Below are 20,644 nucleotides of genomic sequence, written 5' to 3'. Positions count from 1 at the left end.
GTGCTTGCTCAGACTCATGTCCATCAATTAGGTGATGCCATCCAACCATCTATCTCATCCTCTATTGTCCCCTTCTTCTCCTGCTTTCAATCTTTCCTAGCACAGGGCCTTTTCCAAAGAGTCACAGGCTCCTTTTGTTTCTCTGTGCCCCAGGTACAAGTCACAGCTCTCCACCAAACAGTTCAGAACAACTTTCTGACTCCCAGTGATTCCAGACTTTTTGAAGAATCTGTCCAATTTGATGTTTCTCTCTGCATTTGTTGATGTGGTAGTTGTTGTCTTATAAATTTATTTTGAAACACAACTTTGATTTAGTACACCATTTTGATGGGGACCTATCTGAAGCATATAATTAGTAATACAATAATAACTTAGATTAAGTGATATCAAAAGTCCTCCTTAGTTTTACCCATTCTATGATTTTATGGTATGAGGCTGAATACTGTGGAGGGAAGAGAAAGAGAAGATATTTTAATGAAAGAATGTAGCCTTTGCAAATTGCAGACAGCATTAATTTCACTCTTTCTACTAACAAACTGAATGATCAGCCCTAGATAAGTTATTTAACTTTTCAGAAGTTCAGTTTCCTTGATTCCAAAGTAAGGTAGTATGTATTGTTATGGAGTTACAGGGAGAATTAGATGAGATAATGTATGCAAAATGTACTAGAACTCCAGGAAGTGATAGCTATTATTAATAGTCACTAAAACAATTTTAACTCACTTTTATATCAGGCTGTGCTTTAGAGAATTTGTGACACATACCTCCCACACTCCATTTTTTGCTCATTTAGCTCAGAACAACTTTAATTCCTGATAAACTCACCCTGTAGCACTGATACCTTCTCCTAGGTTAGCTTTTTGATATGTCTATTCTTTCAAATAATACATGCATATGTTGAGATATCAGACTCAATTAAGATATGCTCATTTGCTGTCACTTGAGTTTTCCAATTTGAATTCATTCTCCTTTGTTTATAATGTACCAATTATTTTCAAGGAGTTCCAGAAAGGAATTTAAAGCAGGAGATGGTGATTTTCAAAGTATGGAAATTCAGTGATACAAAGAGCTTAGTGACATATGCACAATCAAATTTACCAAATGAGTGAGGAAAAAAAATCTTCGAAAATGTAATAACCGGTAGCAGAGAGATTTTTAAATGAATGTTAGATTGTTCTGGAAGGTGTTAGCAGCTCTTCAAACGTATCTGAATAGCTGTGAAGAATAGATAATTATTAACAGAATTTGCCAAAAGGAGATATCTATTAAAAGTACAATAGCTTCCACAGTATTAGTGAAAGGATAGTTTTTACAATCAACTGAAAAATATTGTGATTTGGCACTTAAGAAATCAGTCAGAAAGTAGTCTTGGAACAGAAATGAAATGTCTTACCTGGATACTTTCCAGATATGCATAAATTCTAGAAGCTGGTTCAGATAAAACTGACTGTGGTCATCTTCATGCTGTAGATAGCAGGATATATTAATATTTATAGAGTGAAGAGGAATGAATCCCAGATAAAAATAGGTCCGTGACTTCCTACTGTCATTTTATTCACTTCTTTTGATAACCCTCATTTATCATTTTAATATTTTGTTTTAAAGACCTTAGAAGACACTTCTTAACTGTAGAAGCATTCTTTTCAAAAGTAAAGTGGAAAGCTGCTCTTTGGTTGAGGATAAACCCCAAGGATAGTTGAAAAGCATCCTGCCACCACCAAGGTCAAATACGAGTTTATCCCAGCAGGAAGGCGATTTTGACACCAGTTCTCCCATGTATGTGTACGTTTTTTTACATTTAGGCCTTGGATCCATGGCAGCATAAGACTTGACAGCTTGCCACATTGGCCAGCAGATACAGAATGAAATCCTCTGTTTTTCACATTTTCCATATCTTGCCACCAAAATGTCAGGGTAAGAGAACTTTCCATCTCATGAACATTGAGTTATGCTAATGAAAGACAACTACTGTAGGTATAAATTGCAGGAGTTATCAGATGGCATTGTATTTTTCTCCCAAGATGAGCAGGAACTACTCATCTTAAAATAGCAGCCCCCTGATCCACATCTCTGCATTCACACAGACGCACTCTCATCTTAACTCCTTGATCAACTCTTCTGAAATGGGCACCTGTGAAAACACTATGCAGGTCTGCAGAGGAAGCAAATATACCCCATCATCTTTGCACTTTTTCATCACCCAGAGCCGTTAAGTTTTACAGCCCAATGAGTTCCTTAGTGCCTGGGGTGCATATAATCTTGTATGTCAGTACGCACACAATCTAATTTTAAAACTGCCTGTTAGAGTTTCTGACAGAAAACATCAGAAGGAAAACCTTTACATGGCTTAACGTCAATGGTAAATCAATTTTTATTTTGGCTTGTTTTGTGAGGAAGAGGGAGGAAGCTAAGTAACACGAAAAGAATAAGGTCACTGATATGAAAAAGGAAGGCTTTGTATTATTAGAAATGCTAAGGAACTTGACAACATGAGGCTTACTGTATAGGATTTTACATCCAAGGTCCCTAGTTGATGAAATCTGAAAGTGTGATAGTGATTGAGACGATTTCTTTTTCTGCAGTAGATAAAGCTAAATTTCAGGCATGGAAAGGACAGTAAAAGGGAAGGGAAAAGAGAGAAATTTAAAGTCAAAATACAATAAGATTTGAACTGTAATGTTTGACATTTGCCTTATTTCAGAGACTTCCCTGGTGGCTCAGTGGTAAAGAATCCACCTGCAATGCAGGAGACACGGGAGATGCGGGTTTGATCCCAGGATCAGGAAGATCCTCTGGAGGAGGAAATGGCAACCCACTCCAGTATTCTTGCCAGGGAAATCCCATGGACAGAGGAGCCTGGGGAGCTGTAGTCCACAGGGTTGCAAAGAGTTGGACATGACTGAGCACACCTGCACTTATTTCAGAAGTTAAAACCAAAGCAACATATAAATAATATGACATATTTGCATCTTTTGGTATAGCATAATCATATTCATTTAAAAGCTACTTTACTTGGCTTCCAGAGATACTTTTTTGGGCAGGGGAATTGTCCTTTTTCATATAGTTACTTAAAAGAAACAAACAAACAAACAAACAAACAATTTACCTAAAGGATCTCAAAGAGTTGGAGGAAAATTTAAGCACGTATCCTTGGAATGTATTGTGCAGTTTACTTTTCTCCAAAGCTGGAAGCCATACCTTTGTTTTAGTAAAAACACTGAAGTATTTTTTTCCCTTTTTTTTTTCACACAGAAATCTATTGCTTTAAATATTCTGTGAAAGCTTCCTTGTGCTATAAAGAAATCTTAATTTTATGATTAATATCTACAATGTTAGCAATACTTTTGATCAGACCCGAAAGACATAAAGGAAGAAAATTAAAAAAAAAAGTTTCAATCATTTGTGCCATTTCTAATCAAGACAGGAATTTAAAAATTTTGAAATCTAGGATGATTTCTAAAGAATATCAACCTTTTTGTGAATAATCTCCTGGAACATGAATTAAATCATCATCAATTCAGTTCAGTTCAGTGGCTCAGTCGTGTCCGACTCTTTGCAACCCCATGAATCGCAGCACGCCAGGCCTCCCTGTCCATCACCAACTCCTGGAGTTCATTAAGACTCACATCCATCGAGTCAGTGATGCCATCCAGCCATCTCATCCTCGGTCGTCACCTTCTCCTCCTGCCCCCAATCCCTCCCAGCATCAGAGTCTTTTCCAATGAGTCAACTTTTCACATGAGGTAGCCAAAGTACTGGAGTTTCAGCATCAGCATCATTTCTTCCGAAGAAATCCCAGGGCTGATCTCTTTCAGAATGGACTGGTTGGATCTCCTTGCAGTCCAAGGGACTCTGAAGAGTCTTCTCCAACACCACAGTTCAAAAGCATCAATTCTTCGGCGCTCAGCTTTCTTCACAGTCCAACTCTCACATCCATACATGACCACAGGAAAAACCATAGCCTTGACTAGATGGACCTTTGTTGGCAAAGTAATGTCTCTGCTTTTGAATATGCTCTCTAAGTTGGTCATAACTTTTCTTCCAAGGAGTAAGCGTCTTTTAATTTCATGGCTGCAATCACCATCTGCAGTGCTTTTGGAGCCCCCCCCCCAAAAATAAAGTCTGACACTGTTTCCACTGTTTCCCCATCTATTTCCCATGAAGTGATGGGACCGGAGGCCATGATCTTCGTTTTCTGAATGTTGAGCTTTAAGCCAACTATTTCACTCTCCTCTTTCACTTTCATCAAGAGGCTTCTTAGTTCCTCTTCACTTTCTGCCATAAAAGTGGTGTCATCTGCATATCTGAGGTTATTGATATTTCTCCCAGCAATCTTGATTCCAGCTTGTGTTTCTTCCAGTCCAGCGCTTCTCATGATGTACTCTGCATAGAAGTTAAATAAGCAGGGTGACAATATACATCCTTGACATACTCCTTTCCCTATTTGGAACCAGTCTGTTGTTCCATGTCCTGTTCTAACTGTTGCTTCCTGACCTGCATACAAATTTCTCCAGAGGCAGGTCAGGTGGTCTGGTATTCCCATCTCTTTCAGAATGTTCTACAGTTTATTGTGATCCACACAGTCAAAGGCTTTGGCATAGTCAATAAGGCTGAAATAGATGTTTCTCTGGAACTCTTACTTTTTCGAATAACCAGTGGATGTTGGCAATTTGGTCTCTGGTTCCTCTGCCTTTTCTAAAACCAGCTTGAACATCAGGGAGTTCATGGTTCACGTATTGCTGAAGCCTGGCTTGGAGAATTTTGAGCATTACTTTACTAGCATGTGAGATGAGTGCAATTGTGTGATAGTTAGACCATTCTTTGGCATTGCCTTTCTTTGGAATTGGAATGAAAACTGACGTTTTCCAGTCCTGTGGCCACTACTGAGTTTTCCAAATTTGCTGGCATATTGAGTGCAGCACTTTCACAGCATCATCTTCCAGGATTTGAAATAGCTCAACTGGAATTCCATCACCTCCACTAACTTTGTTCATAGTGATGCTTTCTAAGGCCCACTTGACTTCACATTCCAGGATGTCTGGCTCTAGGTGAGTGATCACACCATCGTGATTATCTTGGTCATGAAGATCTTTTTTGTACAGTTCTTCTGTGTATTCTTGCCACCTCTTCTTAATATCTTCTGCTTCTGTTAGATCCATGCCATTTCTGTCCTTTATCGAGCCCATCTTTGCATGTAATGTTCCCTTTGTATCTCTAATTTTCTTGAAAAGATCTCTAGTCTTTCCCATTCTGTTGTTTTCCTTTATTTCTTTGCATTGATCACTGAAGAAGGCTTTCTTATCTCTTCTTGCTATTCTCTGGAACTCTGCATTCAGATGCTTATATCTTTCCTTTTCTCCTTTGCTTTTCATTTCTCTTCTTTTCACAGCTATTTGTAAGGCCTCCCCAGACAGCCATTTTGCTTGTTTGCATTTCTTTTCCATGGAGATGGTCTTGATCCCTGTCTCCTGTACAATGACACGAGCTTCAGTCCATAGTTCATCAGGCACTCTCTATCTATCAGATCTAGGCCCTTAAATCTATTTCTCACTTCCACTGTATAATCATAAGGGATTTGATTTAGGTCATACCTGAATGGTCTAGTGGTTTTGCCTACTTTCTTCATATATCAATATAATAAGAGTCAGTTTCAAATAAGAAAGCCATGATCTATTGTAATGCTTTTTACAATGAAAAACAAACAAACAAACAAACAAACAACTCTGAAATATCCCCTGAACAGTGTTGGTGTCAATAAACTTAATAAAATGACTGTGTGGCTGTGAGCGTGGCTGTGTGGCCGCTAAGCGTGGCTGAGAGGTTACCCCACGTCTGAGGTCGGGGCAGCGGCCGAGAGTGCCAGGCTGTGACGGCACAGGAACAGCTGTGAGGAGCTACCCAAGTCCGAGGTCGGGGTGGCGGCCGGGAGGAGCTACCCCGCGTCCAAGGTCAGTGGCAGCTGGGAGGAGACACCCCGCGTCCCAGGTCAGGGGCGGCAGCTGAGAGGAGCTACCCCACATCCAAGGTCAGGGGCGGCCTGGAGAAGCCACCTCATGCCTGAGGCCAGGGGCAGTGACCCTGAGGAACCACCCTATGCCTGAGGCCAGGGGTGGCGGCCGGGAGGAGCAACCTGAGGAGCTGTGACTGCTGGGCATGGGAGGGCCTAGAGGAGCTATCCCACCTTGAAGGTCAGGAAGGGTGGTGGTGTGGAGATACCCCTTGTCCAAGGTAAGGAGCAGTGGCTGTGTTTTGCTGGAGCAGCCGTGAAGAGACACCCCACGCCCAAGGTAAGAGAAACCCAAGTAAGATGGTAGGTGTTGCAAGAGGGCATCAGAGGGCAGACACACTGAAACTATACTCACAGAAAACTAGTCAATCTAATCACATTAGGAACACAGCCTTGTCTAACTCAATGAAACCAAGCCATGCCTGCGGGGCAACTGAAGACAGGCGGGTCATGGTGGAGAGGTCTGACAGAACGTGGTCCACTGGAGAAGGGAATGGCAAGCCACTTCAGTATTCTTGCCTTGAGAACCCCATGAACAGTATGAAAAGGCAAAATGATAGGATACTGAAAGAGGAACTCCCCAGGTCAGTAGGTGCCCAATATGATACTGGAGATCAGTGGAGAAATAACTCCAGAAAGAATGAAGGGATGAAATCAAAGCAAAAACAAAACCCAGCTGTGGATGTGACTGATGATAGAAGCAATGTACAATGCTGTAAAGAGCAATATTGCATAGGAACCTGGAATGTCAGGTCCATCAATCAAGGCAAATTGGAAGTGGTCAAACAAGAGATGGCAAGGGTGAACATTGACATTCCAGGAATCAGCGAACTAAAATGGACTGGAATGGGTGAATTTAACTCAGATGACCATTATATCTACTACTGTGGGCAGGAATCCCTCAGAAGAAATGGAGTAGCCATCATGGTCGACAAAAGAGTCCAAAATGCAGTACGTGGATGCAGTCTCAAAAATGACAGAATGATCTCTGTTCGTCTCCAAGGCAAACCATTCAATATCACAGTTATCCAAGTCTATGCCCCAACCAGTAACACTGAAGAAACTGAAGTTGAACGGTTTTATGAAGACCTATAAGACCTTTTAGAACTAACACCCAAAAAAGATGTCCTTTTCATTATAGGAGACTGGAATGCAAAAGTAGGAAGTCAAGAAACACCTGGAGTAACAGGCACATTTGGCCTTGGAATACAGAATGAAGCAAGGCAAAGACTAATAGAATTTTGCCAAGAAAATGCACTGGTCATAGCAAATACCCTCTTCCAACAACACAAGAGAAGACTCTACAGATGGACATTACCAGATAGTCAACACCGAAACCAGATTGATTATATTCTCTGCAGCCAAAGATGGAGAAGCTCTATACTGTCAACAAAAACAAGACCAGGAGCTGACTGTGGCTCAGATCATGAACTCCTTATGACCAAATTCAGACTCAAATTGAAGAAAGTAGGGAAAACTGCTAGACCATTCAGAGATGACCTAAATCAAATCCCTTATGATTATACAGTGGAAGTGAGAAATAGATTTAAGGGCCTAGATCTGATAGATAGAATGCCTGTGAACTATGGAATGAGTTTCGTGACATTGTACAGGAGACAGGGATCAAGACCATTCCCATGGAAAAGAAATGCAAACAAGCAAAATGGCTGTCTGGGGAGGCCTTACAAATATCTGTGAAAAGAAGAGAAGTGAAAAGCAAAGGAGAGAAGGAAAGATATAAGCATCTGAATGCAGAGTTCCAGAGAATAGCAAGAAGAGATAAGAAAGCCTTCTTCAGCGATCAATGCAAAGAAATCGAGGAAAACAACAGAATGGAAAAGACTAGAGATCTCTTCAAGAAAATTAGAGATACCAAGGGAATATTTCATGCAAAGATGGGCTCAATAAAGGACAGAAATGGCATGGACCTAACAGAAGCATAAGATATTAAGAAGAGGTGGCAAGAATACACAGAAGAACTGTACAAAAAAGATCTTCACAACCCAGATAATCATGATGGTGTGATCACTAATCTAGAGCCAGACATCTTGGAATGTGAAGTCAAGTGGGCCTTGGAAAGCATCATTACGAACAAAGCTAGTGGAGGTGATGGAATTCCAGTTGAGCTATTTCAAATCCTGAAAGATGATGCTGTGAAAGTGCTGCACTCAATATGCCAGCAAATTTGGAAAACTCAGCAGTGGCCACAGGACTGGAAAGGTCAGTTTTCATTCCAATTCCAAAGAAAGGCAATGCCAAAAGAATGGTCTAACTACCGCAAAATTGCACTCATCTCACATGCTAGTAAAGTAATGCTCAAAATTCTCCAAGCCAGGCTTCAGCAATATGTGAACTGTGAACTACCAGATGTTCAAGCTGGTTTTCGAAAAGGCAGAGGAACCAGAGATCAAATTGCCAACATCCGCTGGATCATGGAAAAAGCTAGAGAGTTCCAGAAAAACATCTACTTCTGCTTTATTGACTATGCCAAAGCCTTTGACTGTGTGGATCACAATAAACTGTGGAAAATTCTGAGAGAGATGGGAATACCAGACCACCTGACCTGCCTCTTGAGAAATCTGTATTCAAGTCAGGAAGCAGCAATTAGAACTAGACATGGAACAAGAGACTGGTTCCAAATAGGAAAAGGAGCACGTCAAGGCTGTATATTGTCACCCTGCTTATTTAACTTCTGTGCAGAGTACATCATGAGAAGCGCTGGGCTGGAAGAAACACAAGCTGGAATCAAGATTGCTGGGAGAAATATCAATAACCTCAGATATGCAGATGACACCACCCTTATGGCAGAAAGTGAAGAGGAACTAAGAAACCTCTTGATGAAAGTGAAAGTGGAGAGTGAAAACGTTGGCTTAAAGTTCAACATTCAGATAATGAAGATCATGGCCTCTGGTCCCATCACTTCTTGAGAAATAGATGGGGAAACAGTGGAAACAGTGTCAGACTTTATTTTTTTGGGCTCCAAAATCACTGCCGATGGTGACTGTAGCCATGAAATTAAAAGATGCTTACTTCTTGGAAGAAAAGTTATGACCAACCTAGATAGTATATTCAAAAGCAGAGACATTACTTTGCCGACTAAGGTCCGTCTAGTCAAGGCTATGGTTTTTCCTGTGGTCGTGTATGGATGTGAGAGTTGGGCTGTGAAGAAAGCTGAGCACCAAAGAATTGATGCTTTTGAATTGTGGTGTTGGAGAAGACTATTGAGAGTCCCTTGGACTGCAAGGAGATCCAACCAGTCCATTCTGAAGATCAGCCCTGGGATTTCTTTGGAAGGAATGATGCTAAAGCTGAAACTCCAGTACTTTGGCCACCTCATGTGAAAAGTTGACTCATTGGAAAAGACTCTGATGCTGGGAGGGATTGGGGGCAGGAGGAGAAGGGGACGACCGAGGATGAGATGGCTGGATGGCATCACTGACTCAATGGACGTGAGTCTGAATGAACTCCAGGAGTTGGTGATGGACAGGGAGGCCTAGCGTGCTGCAATTCATGGGGTCGCAAAGAGTTGGACATGACTGAGTGACTTAACTGAACTGAACTGATCATTATAGTTCCAATATTACATAGAAACAATATTGTCAAGCCACTGTTTAAGTAGAAAGAAAATTTAAGTATTCACAATGTTTAGCATACAGCTGAAATTGTGAAAATCATAGAGAATTTTGGCATCATTTTAAATAATAGAATTACGATAGAAAACCATTCACCGTTCACTTAGCATAGATTTATAAAAGAAAAAGAATCATGGCCCATTTGTTTTAAATGTAGCCATTCAGACAATGAAGAAGGATTGCAAACTGTTAAACTGTCTCAGATATATCCAGTTATATTAAATTAACATGCTTATTTTCCTGAAAGAGGATTTTATAAAACCAGGCAATTAGTCTTTATTATCTTCAATTATAAGTCTTTCAAGTGAAATTATAATCTAACCTTCTTGATGGGTACTAAAAGTTCCTAACAAAAGTGTGATATATCGGAGTGCAACATATGCCTCATGTTGACATAACACAACAGTGTCCAGACTCTAATATTTTCAATATCAGGAATAAGTTTTTGAAATGTATGAATGTCTTAACTAACGTTAGGGTGATCTAATGTTTAAGACTTTTCCTTCCAATGTAGGGGATGTCGATTTGATCCCTGATTGAAGAGCTAAGAGCCCACATGCCTTGTGACCGAAAAGCTGAAAAAAGAAAAGTAATGCTGTAACAAATTCAATAAAGTCTGTGGTGGATACATGTTGATGTATGGCAAAACCAATACAATATTGTAAAGTAATTAACCTCCAATTAAAATAAATAAATTTATATTTAAAAAAAAAGAAGAGGCAGAAAGAGCCAGACAGACAACTGAGAGAGAGTTGAATAGAAAAAAAAAAAAAAAAGCTCCACATCAAAAAAATCTTTAGAACTTCCCTAGTGACTCAGCGGTAAAGAATCCACCTGCCAGTGCAGGAGATGGAGACTTGATCCCTGAACTGGGAAGATCCTGCACACCACAGAGCAACTAAGCCCACGCCCCACAACTATTGAGTCTGTGCTCCAGCGCCTGGGAGCCACCGCTGCTGAAGCCGTAATGCCCGAGAGTGTGTGCTCCGGACAAGGAGAGGCCTGTGTACCAAAACTAGGGAGTAGCACCCACTTTCCCCACCGAGAGGAAAGCCCACGCAGCAGTGACAACCCAGCGCAACCAAAAATAGATAAATAATATTATTTTTAAAGTTTAAAAAAAGACTACAATATCATATAGTCTTAACATTCTATAGTGTCTGCTTTGGGGTTGCTATGAATTAATACATGTAGAGCACTAATAACAGTGCCTGGCACCTAATATATACTTAATGTGGTTAATTGTCATTAAATACCCTGTCATGGCCCAGGCTTTGGGATATGTGGGTACAGCTGTGGAAAACAAAACAAAGCCAAAAAAATATAAAGGTAGAATTTTGAGTAATTGCTCTGGCACCCACATCTAAAACATTTGAGTATAGCCCATAAATTCTCAGTGGAGACTCACTGACTGGGCTCAGAGCCAAGTCTCTGCTTACTAGTTCCATGAATGTGACCTGAGAAAGGTCATGAGCTCCTTGGGATCAGTGTCCTTATTGACACATGGAATTGTTGTAAACAGTAAATGTGATGTAAATGTTAAAGTTTCAGATATAAAATACATGTTCAGAACATATTATATCAAAGTAGTGGAGTTATTTGCATTTAAGAATAAACTTTAATTTACACGAAACTGAAATGTTAGTGATTTGTGAATTACTACCAGTGACATTCTTTTTAACAATTATTCAGCTTCTAAATAAGAGTAGGAGTTAGGATTATACATTTTCTCCTCCCCCTGTTGAAATGAAGCATGATAATTTCAGCTTTTTCATCAACACCGAGGACAATTTGAAGACACTTAGGTTTATTAATATTAAGGGTATTAGTTACTTTATAATGCATAGCCCTGGAGCCATCAATGCTGAGTTGGGTATGAGTTCCAAAAGATATTTCTAAGCAACTCTCTTTTGGCCTCATTATGTTATGTTCCACATAGATATATTGCAAACTAACGCACTACCTGACACTTTTTATGATGAAGCACCCCAAACTAGAAAAAAAAAGTCATGCATTGGAAATCTGTTATCTGAGGTAAATGACACAACGATGGGAGTTTTGCTTAAAGTAGGTAATTGGAAGATTCTATAGATAAAAACTGCTAAAATATCAAAGGTTACTGCATACTGTGCAATTTGGGTTTGATGTAACTCAAGACATCACACAGGATATAAAATTTATATCTAACAGCATGAATCTGTCATTAAAGCACACTAATTCCTTTCTAAGGAGTTTTTTATATATATTATAAATATTAATCTGTCCTGATTTAAACTGTGTTGATACCACCATTGTCTTCAAATAGAGCAAGAGTTGTGTTATTTTGCTTCCTTCAGTGGTTTCCCCATCACATTTTCTGTCCCATTCATTTACTATGGATTCTTGTATGAATATGATAACATTAATAAGTTACTCATAAATGACTTTTCAAGAGACCAGTTGATTTATTTTACTGAGGTTGCAGTATGCTGTACATGTAATTGCTTTAGTCCAAATTGTTAATAGACATATGGACATATATTTCATTATGTTTCAGTAAGTATACTCAAATAAATACATATTCATTATGCCATGTAATCCCAAAATGGCAACAACCCATAATAATGGGAACACTGTCCTTAAAGAACCCATTTGCTAACTGATGCCAATGATGCCAATGCTAAGAAAGTCTCACCTTTCGAGATAATGTTCCTGGAGTGTCTCTCTTTTTCTGTAGATGAAGTTGAATAACAGATTTATTTTTCTGAAATACTCTGTGGCTTCCCAAATAGTGATCACTGAAAGAGAAAAAAAAAAAAAAAAGAACATAATTATTCTCTTACTATTCCCCCAGTGTATGTTTTCCTCCCTGACTCAATGTCATTTTATTTTATTTTTAGAACTTAGTCTGATAAAAGTTTAAATATATCTTCAGTTTTCTGTCTGTTTACCTCTCTATCATGGTTTTCCCGGTGGCTCAGTGGTAAAGAATCTGCCTGCCAATACAGGAGACATGGGTTTGATTCCTGGGTAGACAGATCCCTCCTGGAGGAAGAAATGGCAGCCCACTCCAGTATTCTTGCTTGGTAGCCCCCTGGACAGAAGAGCCTGGCAGGCTACAGTTCATAGAGTTGCAAGGAGTCAGACACAACTGAACCACTGTGCCTTAACTATCTATCTATCTGTCTATCTCTAATGTACATGCGTATGTAGACGTATAGAGACATGTCTCCTCATATTCAGTTTTAAAGGCAAGATATACTCATTTTCAAATTCATTGTTAGAAAAAATGACTAGACACCTTTAGAATGGATATGATAAAGAATCCATATTCAGAGTTAGTTTTATCCGGCCATCTCAAAGCTGACCACAGCATGCTTCTGGGAGGTCTAATTGATGGCACAAAATGTATGTGGGGATCACTGTAACAAGGAAGCAGAGCCGTGTGGTAGAAATATCACAAGTTTAGAGACAGATGTACTAGCTCTTTGGCCTTAGGCCAATTAAACTATCTGAAACACAATATTTTTCCTTTAGAGTTGGGATATTAATGTCTACATCAAAGGCTTGATAAGCAGATTAAATAAAAATATTACACATTGCAGACATTTTTAATGGTGTAATTTTATTTTGTTTTCCTCCCTCCCTTCCTTCTATCCTTCCTTCTTCCCTCTCTCTGTCTAAATATTTCCTAGTCACAGATGAAATAATGAACAAAACAACATATTGCTATGCATAGGGCTCTTATATTGTTCCTTGGATTATTTCTACTGTGAATCTAGACATAAGACATGGCCAGTGTATTCCCTGAGTTTCTGAAATCATTGATTTCTGCCTTCCTCCAAGGGCTATTCTCATATTCTATCACATATACTCAGGTTCGTCTTTTCACTTCCTCCAACCCCAACTTTTTTTTTTTTCATGCTTATACTTCTGAAATTCCTCTGAAGTTCCTCTTCCTATTTTGGGAACCACTTTAAGAGTAGTGACCCATCTTGCTTTCAAAGCTTCCTTTCCTCAATGTGTTGAAGTCTGGACCCTTGATCCCAGTGCAGTGAATTCAGCCTCAGATATGGCTACTGCTTTCTTGAACTGCCTATTTCACCCACTTGTATGTATGTCCCTCACTAGGCTTGCCAGAGAAAATAGATGACCAATAAAGATGAATTTCAGATAACAATGAATAAACATTTTTAGTCTAAGTATGTTTGAAACATACACTAAGAAAAATGGAAATTTTTAAAATTCGAGTTTAACTGAAAATTCTGTATATTTATTTGCTAAATGTGTCAGTTCAACTCCCTTCTAAAAGTCAGCCCTAGTTCTTCCCTTATCTTTGCCTCAAGTGTGGTGAGGAGAGGGGTAAGGTCTGGGTAATTTTCAGATTTTGGAAGGAATTTTTTCCCCTATAAATTTTCTTAAAAAAAAAAAAAGTTATAAGAATATATTCTCAGGGAAAACATTTGAATTATACTAAATTGTGCACAATAAAAAAGATCTTAAAATTGTTCTCTTTCCTTTTGTCCAAAACAATAGTTAACAAGAGTTTATTGAACTTAAAAAAAGAAAATAGGCTGAAATAAATGGTCAAGCACACATACATTTATGTTAAAAATAAGATCATTTTTATTTTAGCTGTGTCTCTAACTTGTAGCTAAATTTCTTTTATTTTTGGACACTGACTTTTTTGTTTCTGGCATGTCGCATGGTACTCAGGATCTTAATTTCCCGATCTGGGAATCAAACTCTTGCCCTCTGCAGTGGAAGCACAGAGTACCAAGCAATGGAATGTCAAGGAATTCCTGAGACTTTGCTTCTTGATCAGAAAATTTAAACTATTCCATTCATAGCAATACTATCTGCTGTGTTATTGTAGGTTTATATTAAACACATTTGTTTTAAAATTTTTCCCTTTATTCTTTGGGATTATTTGAACCCTGAGTCTCTTTTTCCTCTATCTTTAGAGGCTTAGAAGACACAAATAATTTTAATCTTCTACTGGTTAACTTTTTTTTAAATAAAGCATATCAAATCTTTCCCACTTCAACATCAATTTAATCATAATTTATATCACATTCTCAAATAAATCTTAGAGCTTAATATGACTTCATTTCTATTTCATAATACTACAGTTGCCCAAAAAGAGATCATTTCAATTTTTTCCAGATTCTTTTATAATTTACTGGATGCAATAAAAATATAGTAGATCGGTTGATCCAAAAAGTTAGAAATGGAAATTTTTAAAAAGATATCTTAATATACTTTATTTTTAAGCTAAAAATAACCTCTCAATAACCAAAGTCTTGATGCTAGAATAAAGTTGTTGATATAGGATGAAGCATCTGTTGATTACAATTTTGTGTCTTCTGGCATAAAACAAATCTATAATTATCTTTAATTTTCAGCTCCAGCTTCCAACCTGAATGGAGAATTGATTTAGATTCCTGTGCTTATTATTCTAATCTTTTGAAGTTGTTTCCTCCACACTTAATTCAGCAGTAGTGGTTTTAATGATCTATCTGGAATGTATTTGTTGAGTAAAGAGGGATTTACAGCTCCAATTTTAGACATTTTTTTCAATATGATAACAATTTGCCCAAATATTCTTAAATTAACAAGGACTTTTTTTTAATCTCTGACCTTTTGCATTTAACACATGAACAATTTTCATAAATATCCAATATTTTTGGACGTTAAATACTTCATGAATCCATATATTTATTCCTGTCCAGTACCAAATTTGCTTCAATTATTTAATTTTCTATCATATTTTGAAGTTTGGAAATAAATAAAAGTAATAATTTAAAAAAATTATATTATCTTTCCATGATTTCTCTTTCAGAACAATTTTGAAATTAGTGTGGTAGTATTAAAGAGAAATTCTAATATAGTGTTGACTTATATTTCATTTATGGAATTTATAAGAAGAGTTGGCCTTTGTATAACATTGAATTCTTCCAAGGATAATATATTTCTACATGCAATCTGATTCTCTTCTATATCTTTGAGTAAAATGATAGTTTTCTTCCAAGTAGATTTTAAAAGTATGCCTTTTGCAAGATATTTTATAGTTTCTGTTCTATTACAAATCAAAGATTTTTTCCATAATATTTATTAGTTGAGTTTATTTGTTGATTTTTCTTATGGACTCCTGTTATAATACCTAAAAGTTTTTCAGTTGATTTTTTTGGATTTTCTAAGTAGAAAGCTATATTCTTTAAAAATAATTGCAATTTTATTACCTTCCAAAAGCAAAAAGCTTCCTTTTGATATATTCTATTGTGATGGCTAGGATGCTTGGCAGAATTTTGAGTACTAGTAATGAAAATAGATATCCTTCTCTTTTTCTTGACTGTATGGAGAATGCATCAGATGATTAACAGATATGGTATCTGCTGCATTCCTGGTCTATACTTTTGTTGCCTATTTTGTTAATTATTTTTTTTAATTATGAAAAGGTTCAAATTTTATTTAATGAGTTTTTTGCATTCACTGAGTACATCATATTGAGAGGATCTTTTTTCCTTGAATGTATTAATATATTAATTGTATCAATAGACTTTTTCTATGTATAATTATTTTTACATTCTTGAGTAATTTAATTTTCAATTTTTAAAGTTTTTTTTGTATATAGAAAAATCTAAATTGGCCTATAATCTTAATGTTTGTGTTAATATTTATTTGTTTTAGATGTTACTATTAATCTATCTTTATAAAGTACATATGTCTTATTCTCTGTCCTGGCACAGTTTATATAATTGAGAATTATCTATTCCCCCAAGGTTTGGTGCAATTTGCCTAAAACTACATTTTCTACTCCCCACTGTTCTTTGTTCTGTTTCACATTTATACTTCTCCTTGAGCTAATTTTGAAAATTCATGATTCCTTAGGAAATTATCTATTTTTTACAAAGTTGTCAAACAAATGTCCCAAGTCCCTTCTATTTTAAAAGTCTTTTGACATTTACCTGGGAGCTCTACAATCCCCTTGTGATCTTTCTGTCCTTTCCATCTTATCACTCTTGTTTTACCAGAAGTTTTATTATTAATATTTTTTCCTGTCCTTTCATGAGAATTTCGGTGGGCTGCGGGTAGATTTGCATTTTCACTCTAATGTATTAATCCAATTCTGAAGATAAATAATTATTTTAATTATGGGAATGATTTTACATGAGAAGAGAGCTCAAAAACTGGAAAGGAAGTACTTTTCTGCTAAGCTCTTTCATTTTCAATTAAAGACACTGAGTTCAACAATCTAAGATTAAAAATTAGAACATAAATATTTGGAGTAAATATAGCATGCATGAAGTTTATTTATAGAGTTAAGCTTTCCTGTTATAATGTGATATACATATTTCTTCTTATAAAATGGGGCGGGGGAATTAAGGTGTTCTGCAAAATTTGGGCTAAAAATAAAACATCACCTGGGAAAATAGGACTGGAAGAGACCACTCAAATCAATACAGGTCTACGCAGAGTTCATGTGTTTGTGTGCATTCACACACAGACACCTTAGTACAGAACACTAGCATGGTCTTAAAAGACACATTTAATTTCAAAAATTAAAAAAATATATATGTATATAGTAAAATAGACCTGACTTTTAAAAATGTCTTTAACTTGGTGAAAGAGAATATATAGAAAACCTCGATGCTGCTGAATATAGAGATGAGGGTGAAATGTACAACAATTGTGGAGAAGTCTTCAATAAGCATTTTCAAGACTGTGAAATCAAGCTGGGGGCGGGGAATGCATGTTTTCTGGGTGAATAGTCACAGTCACTGGTACAGTATTGTCACTCTCAGCAGCTTTATATATACTTTGCATTCATCTACTGTTACTTAACAGAACAAAACATTACAAATATGCCCGAAAATTTTCCCTGTATGTAAAGGTGACTTGTCTGAATAAACTAATTCATGTTACAGAAATATGTCATATTGCTAAGAATTTGGAGAAGAAAATGGCAACCCACTCCAGTATTCTTGCCTGGAGAATCCCGTGGACAGAGGAGCCTGGTGGGCTGCTGTCCATAGGGTCGCACAGAGTGGGACATGACTGAAGCGACTTAGCATGCATGCATGCACTGGAGAAGGAAATAGCAACTCACTCCATCCTTGCCTGGAGAATCCCAGGGACAGAGGATCCTGGTGGGCTCGGACACGAATGAACTGACTTAGCAGCAGCAACAGCAGTTGAATTTGTATTTGGTACTTCTTTTGGGGCTATCATGTTTAAAATACTAAACAGTCCTTTTTATGTATGTTAACAATAATAAAAACTATTACTGTACTCAGTAGTTGATATAATTTTACATGTTTCTTTCAATAATGAACAACCTTTATTTAGTATAAGCTCTTTCTTTGGGAAATTGCTTTCAAATGAAGGTATATGTATACATAGAGTATTCTCATACTGGGACATTTGTTCTAGTACAGTTACTAGCTAGAATCAAATTCAAGTTTGTATATATTATTTTTACTAATTTTTAAGCTCAGCAGTGGCCACAGGACTGGAAAAGTTCAGTTCATTCCAATCCCAAAGAAAGGCAATGCCAAAGAATGTTCAAATTACCGCACAATTGCACTCATCTCACATGCTAGTAAAGTAATGCTCAAAATTCTCCAAGCCAGGCTTCAACAATACATGAACCATGAACTTCCAGATGTTCAAGCTGGTTTTAGAAAAGACAGAGGAACCAGAGATCAAATTGATAACATTCACTGGATCATCAGAAAAGCAAGAGAATTCCAGAAAAACATCTATTTCGGCTTTATTAACTATGTCAAAGCCTTTGACTGTGTGGATCACAATAAATTGTGCAAAATTCTGAAAGAGATGGGAATACCAGACCACCTAACCTGTCTCTTGAGAAACCTGTATGCAAGTCAGAAAGCAACAGTTAGAACTGGACATGGAACAATAGACAGGTTCCAAATAGGAAAGGAAAAGGAGTACATCAAGGCTGTATATTGTCATCCTGCTTATGTAACTTATATGTAGAGTTCATCATGAGAAACACTGGGCTGGAAGAAGCACAAACTGGAATCAAGATTGCTGGGAGAAATATCAATAACCTCAGATATGCAGATGACACCACCCTTATGGCAGAAAGTGAAGAAGAACTAAAAAGCCTCTTGATGAAAGTGAAAGAGGAGAGTGAAAACGTTGGCTTAAAGCTCAACATTCAGAAAACGAAGATCATGACATCCGGTCCCATCACCACATGGCAAATAGATGGGGAAAAAGTGGAAACAGTGGCTGACTTTATTTTTCTGGGCTCAAAATTACTGCAGATGGTGACTGCAGCCATGAAATTAAAAGACTCTTACTTCATGGAAGGAAAGTTATGACCAAGCTACACAGCATATTAAAAAGCAGAGACATTACCTTGTCAACAAAGGTCCATCTAGTCAAGGCTATGGTTTTTCCAGTTGTCATGTATGAATGTGAGAGTTGGACTATAAACAAAGCTGAGCACCGAAGAATTGATGCTTTTGAACTGTGGTGTTGGAGAAGACTCTTGAGAGTCCTTTGGGAGATCCAACCAGTCCATCCTAAAGGAGATCGTTCCTGGGTGTTCACTGGAAGGGCTGATGTTGAAGCTGAAACTGCAATACTTGGCCACCCGATGCGAAGAGCTGACTCATTTGAAAAGACCCTGATGTTAGGAAAGATTGAAGGCAGAAGAAGGGGATGGCAGAGGATGAGATAGTTGGATGGCATTACTGACTCAATGGACATGAGTTTGGGTAAACTCCGGGAGTTGGTGATGGATAGGGAGGCCTGACGTCTTGTGGTTCACGGGGTCGCAAAGAGTCGGACATGACTGAGTGACTGAACTGAACTTAACTGAACTGCTTATTAAAGATAGCAACCAAAGTTCATTTTAAAATGTTTGGAAGGGTACTTCGAAGGAGATTCAAAACTAAACAGAAGTAACTTAGAATACTCTTAATGGATGGTTTATTAAGAGAACATGTTTCCATTATTTTATGAGAGCTCTCAGATTTATGACATGTTCTTTCTGTGCCCTGACATGGTTCTGTGATTTTATGAGGAAAGCAAAGTATGTAAAAGAGAAATGCACTTTAATCTTTTTTTTTTTTTTTTTTGCTCAAAGTAAGTCTCAAAAATTATAATAGACTAAATTATAGTACTATAATTCTTAGGCTGTTCTGAATGCACTGAAACTAATCAATTTGTTCAAGTTTGCTAAACAAAACCTTTAATTTTATTGAGAATGCAAAGACTCATTTTCTCCCCCAGGAATATAGGCAACTGGGCTTTCACTGCTAATGAGTATCATCTATTACCTTAAACTTTATACACTATTACCTAGTCTTTTTCCCCTGCTAATTAATAGTTTGATTTTTATTTGAATTAAAGGCAACCCCAACTTATAATCAAATGTTTAAAGAATAAATTAATACTAATTGTAATGGAACTAGATAAAGCATTTTTAAAATAGATTTAATTTTTGAAGAGGACTTTCTTAATCTCATCAAAGGAATTCAACATTTTGTTTCATAGGAGAGGTCAGAAGGGAGAAAAGGGACTCCATAGTAGATAACCAGATCAGACTAATGAATGCTAGTGATGGATCAAGAGGTAGATATTATTTCTTAATTTGATTTAAAACTATGGCAGTTTCAAGGTAAGACTTTTAATTAATTAACATATGCTTTCTTTTTCTTTTCTTACATCTTTTTAGTACTCTGAGTTCTTGAAATCAAGAGTCAGTTAAATAGTAAAGAAAAGTTTTGCCATATCTTGTTTAAATCCAGGACTTAAAACTTGGCTATAACTGCAAGCAGTAGGTCCAAGCCCAATTTCAAGGAAGACTGCTCACTTTTCCTTATGTGGCACTGTGGTTCACTATTGACAATGTAGTCATGATTTATTTAACAGAAACTTTTAGGTGTAGTAAATTTTTTTTTTCCACACAGAAGTTCATAAGGAAAATTGTTTTTAAGTTGAATTAGAAAGCAAGACAGCAAGACTTTTGGGAAAAGAAATTGCTCAA

The 20,644-nt window shown here is 37.3% G+C and overlaps 1 protein-coding gene across 3 annotated transcripts in view; it reads right to left on the bottom strand.

Annotated features, from left to right (window-relative positions):
* Positions 1 to 20,644, bottom strand: part of PIK3C2G (phosphatidylinositol-4-phosphate 3-kinase catalytic subunit type 2 gamma) — a 466,126-nt gene that overhangs the window by 384,626 nt on the left and 60,856 nt on the right. For all 3 annotated transcript variants that reach the window (XM_040235274.1, XM_040235275.1, XM_040235276.1), the window contains 2 exons: positions 12,314 to 12,416; positions 1,394 to 1,464 (listed from right to left, as the gene is read on the bottom strand). In XM_040235274.1, the coding sequence (XP_040091208.1) occupies positions 1,394 to 1,464; positions 12,314 to 12,416 (174 nt within the window). The remainder of the gene's footprint in view (positions 1 to 1,393; positions 1,465 to 12,313; positions 12,417 to 20,644) is intronic.

This window comes from Oryx dammah, unplaced genomic scaffold, assembly GCF_014754425.2.
Source record: "Oryx dammah isolate SB20612 unplaced genomic scaffold, SCBI_Odam_1.1 HiC_scaffold_29, whole genome shotgun sequence".
NCBI classification, from domain to species: Eukaryota; Metazoa; Chordata; class Mammalia; order Artiodactyla; family Bovidae; genus Oryx; species Oryx dammah.
This window is presented reverse-complemented; position numbering and strand designations above follow the sequence as displayed.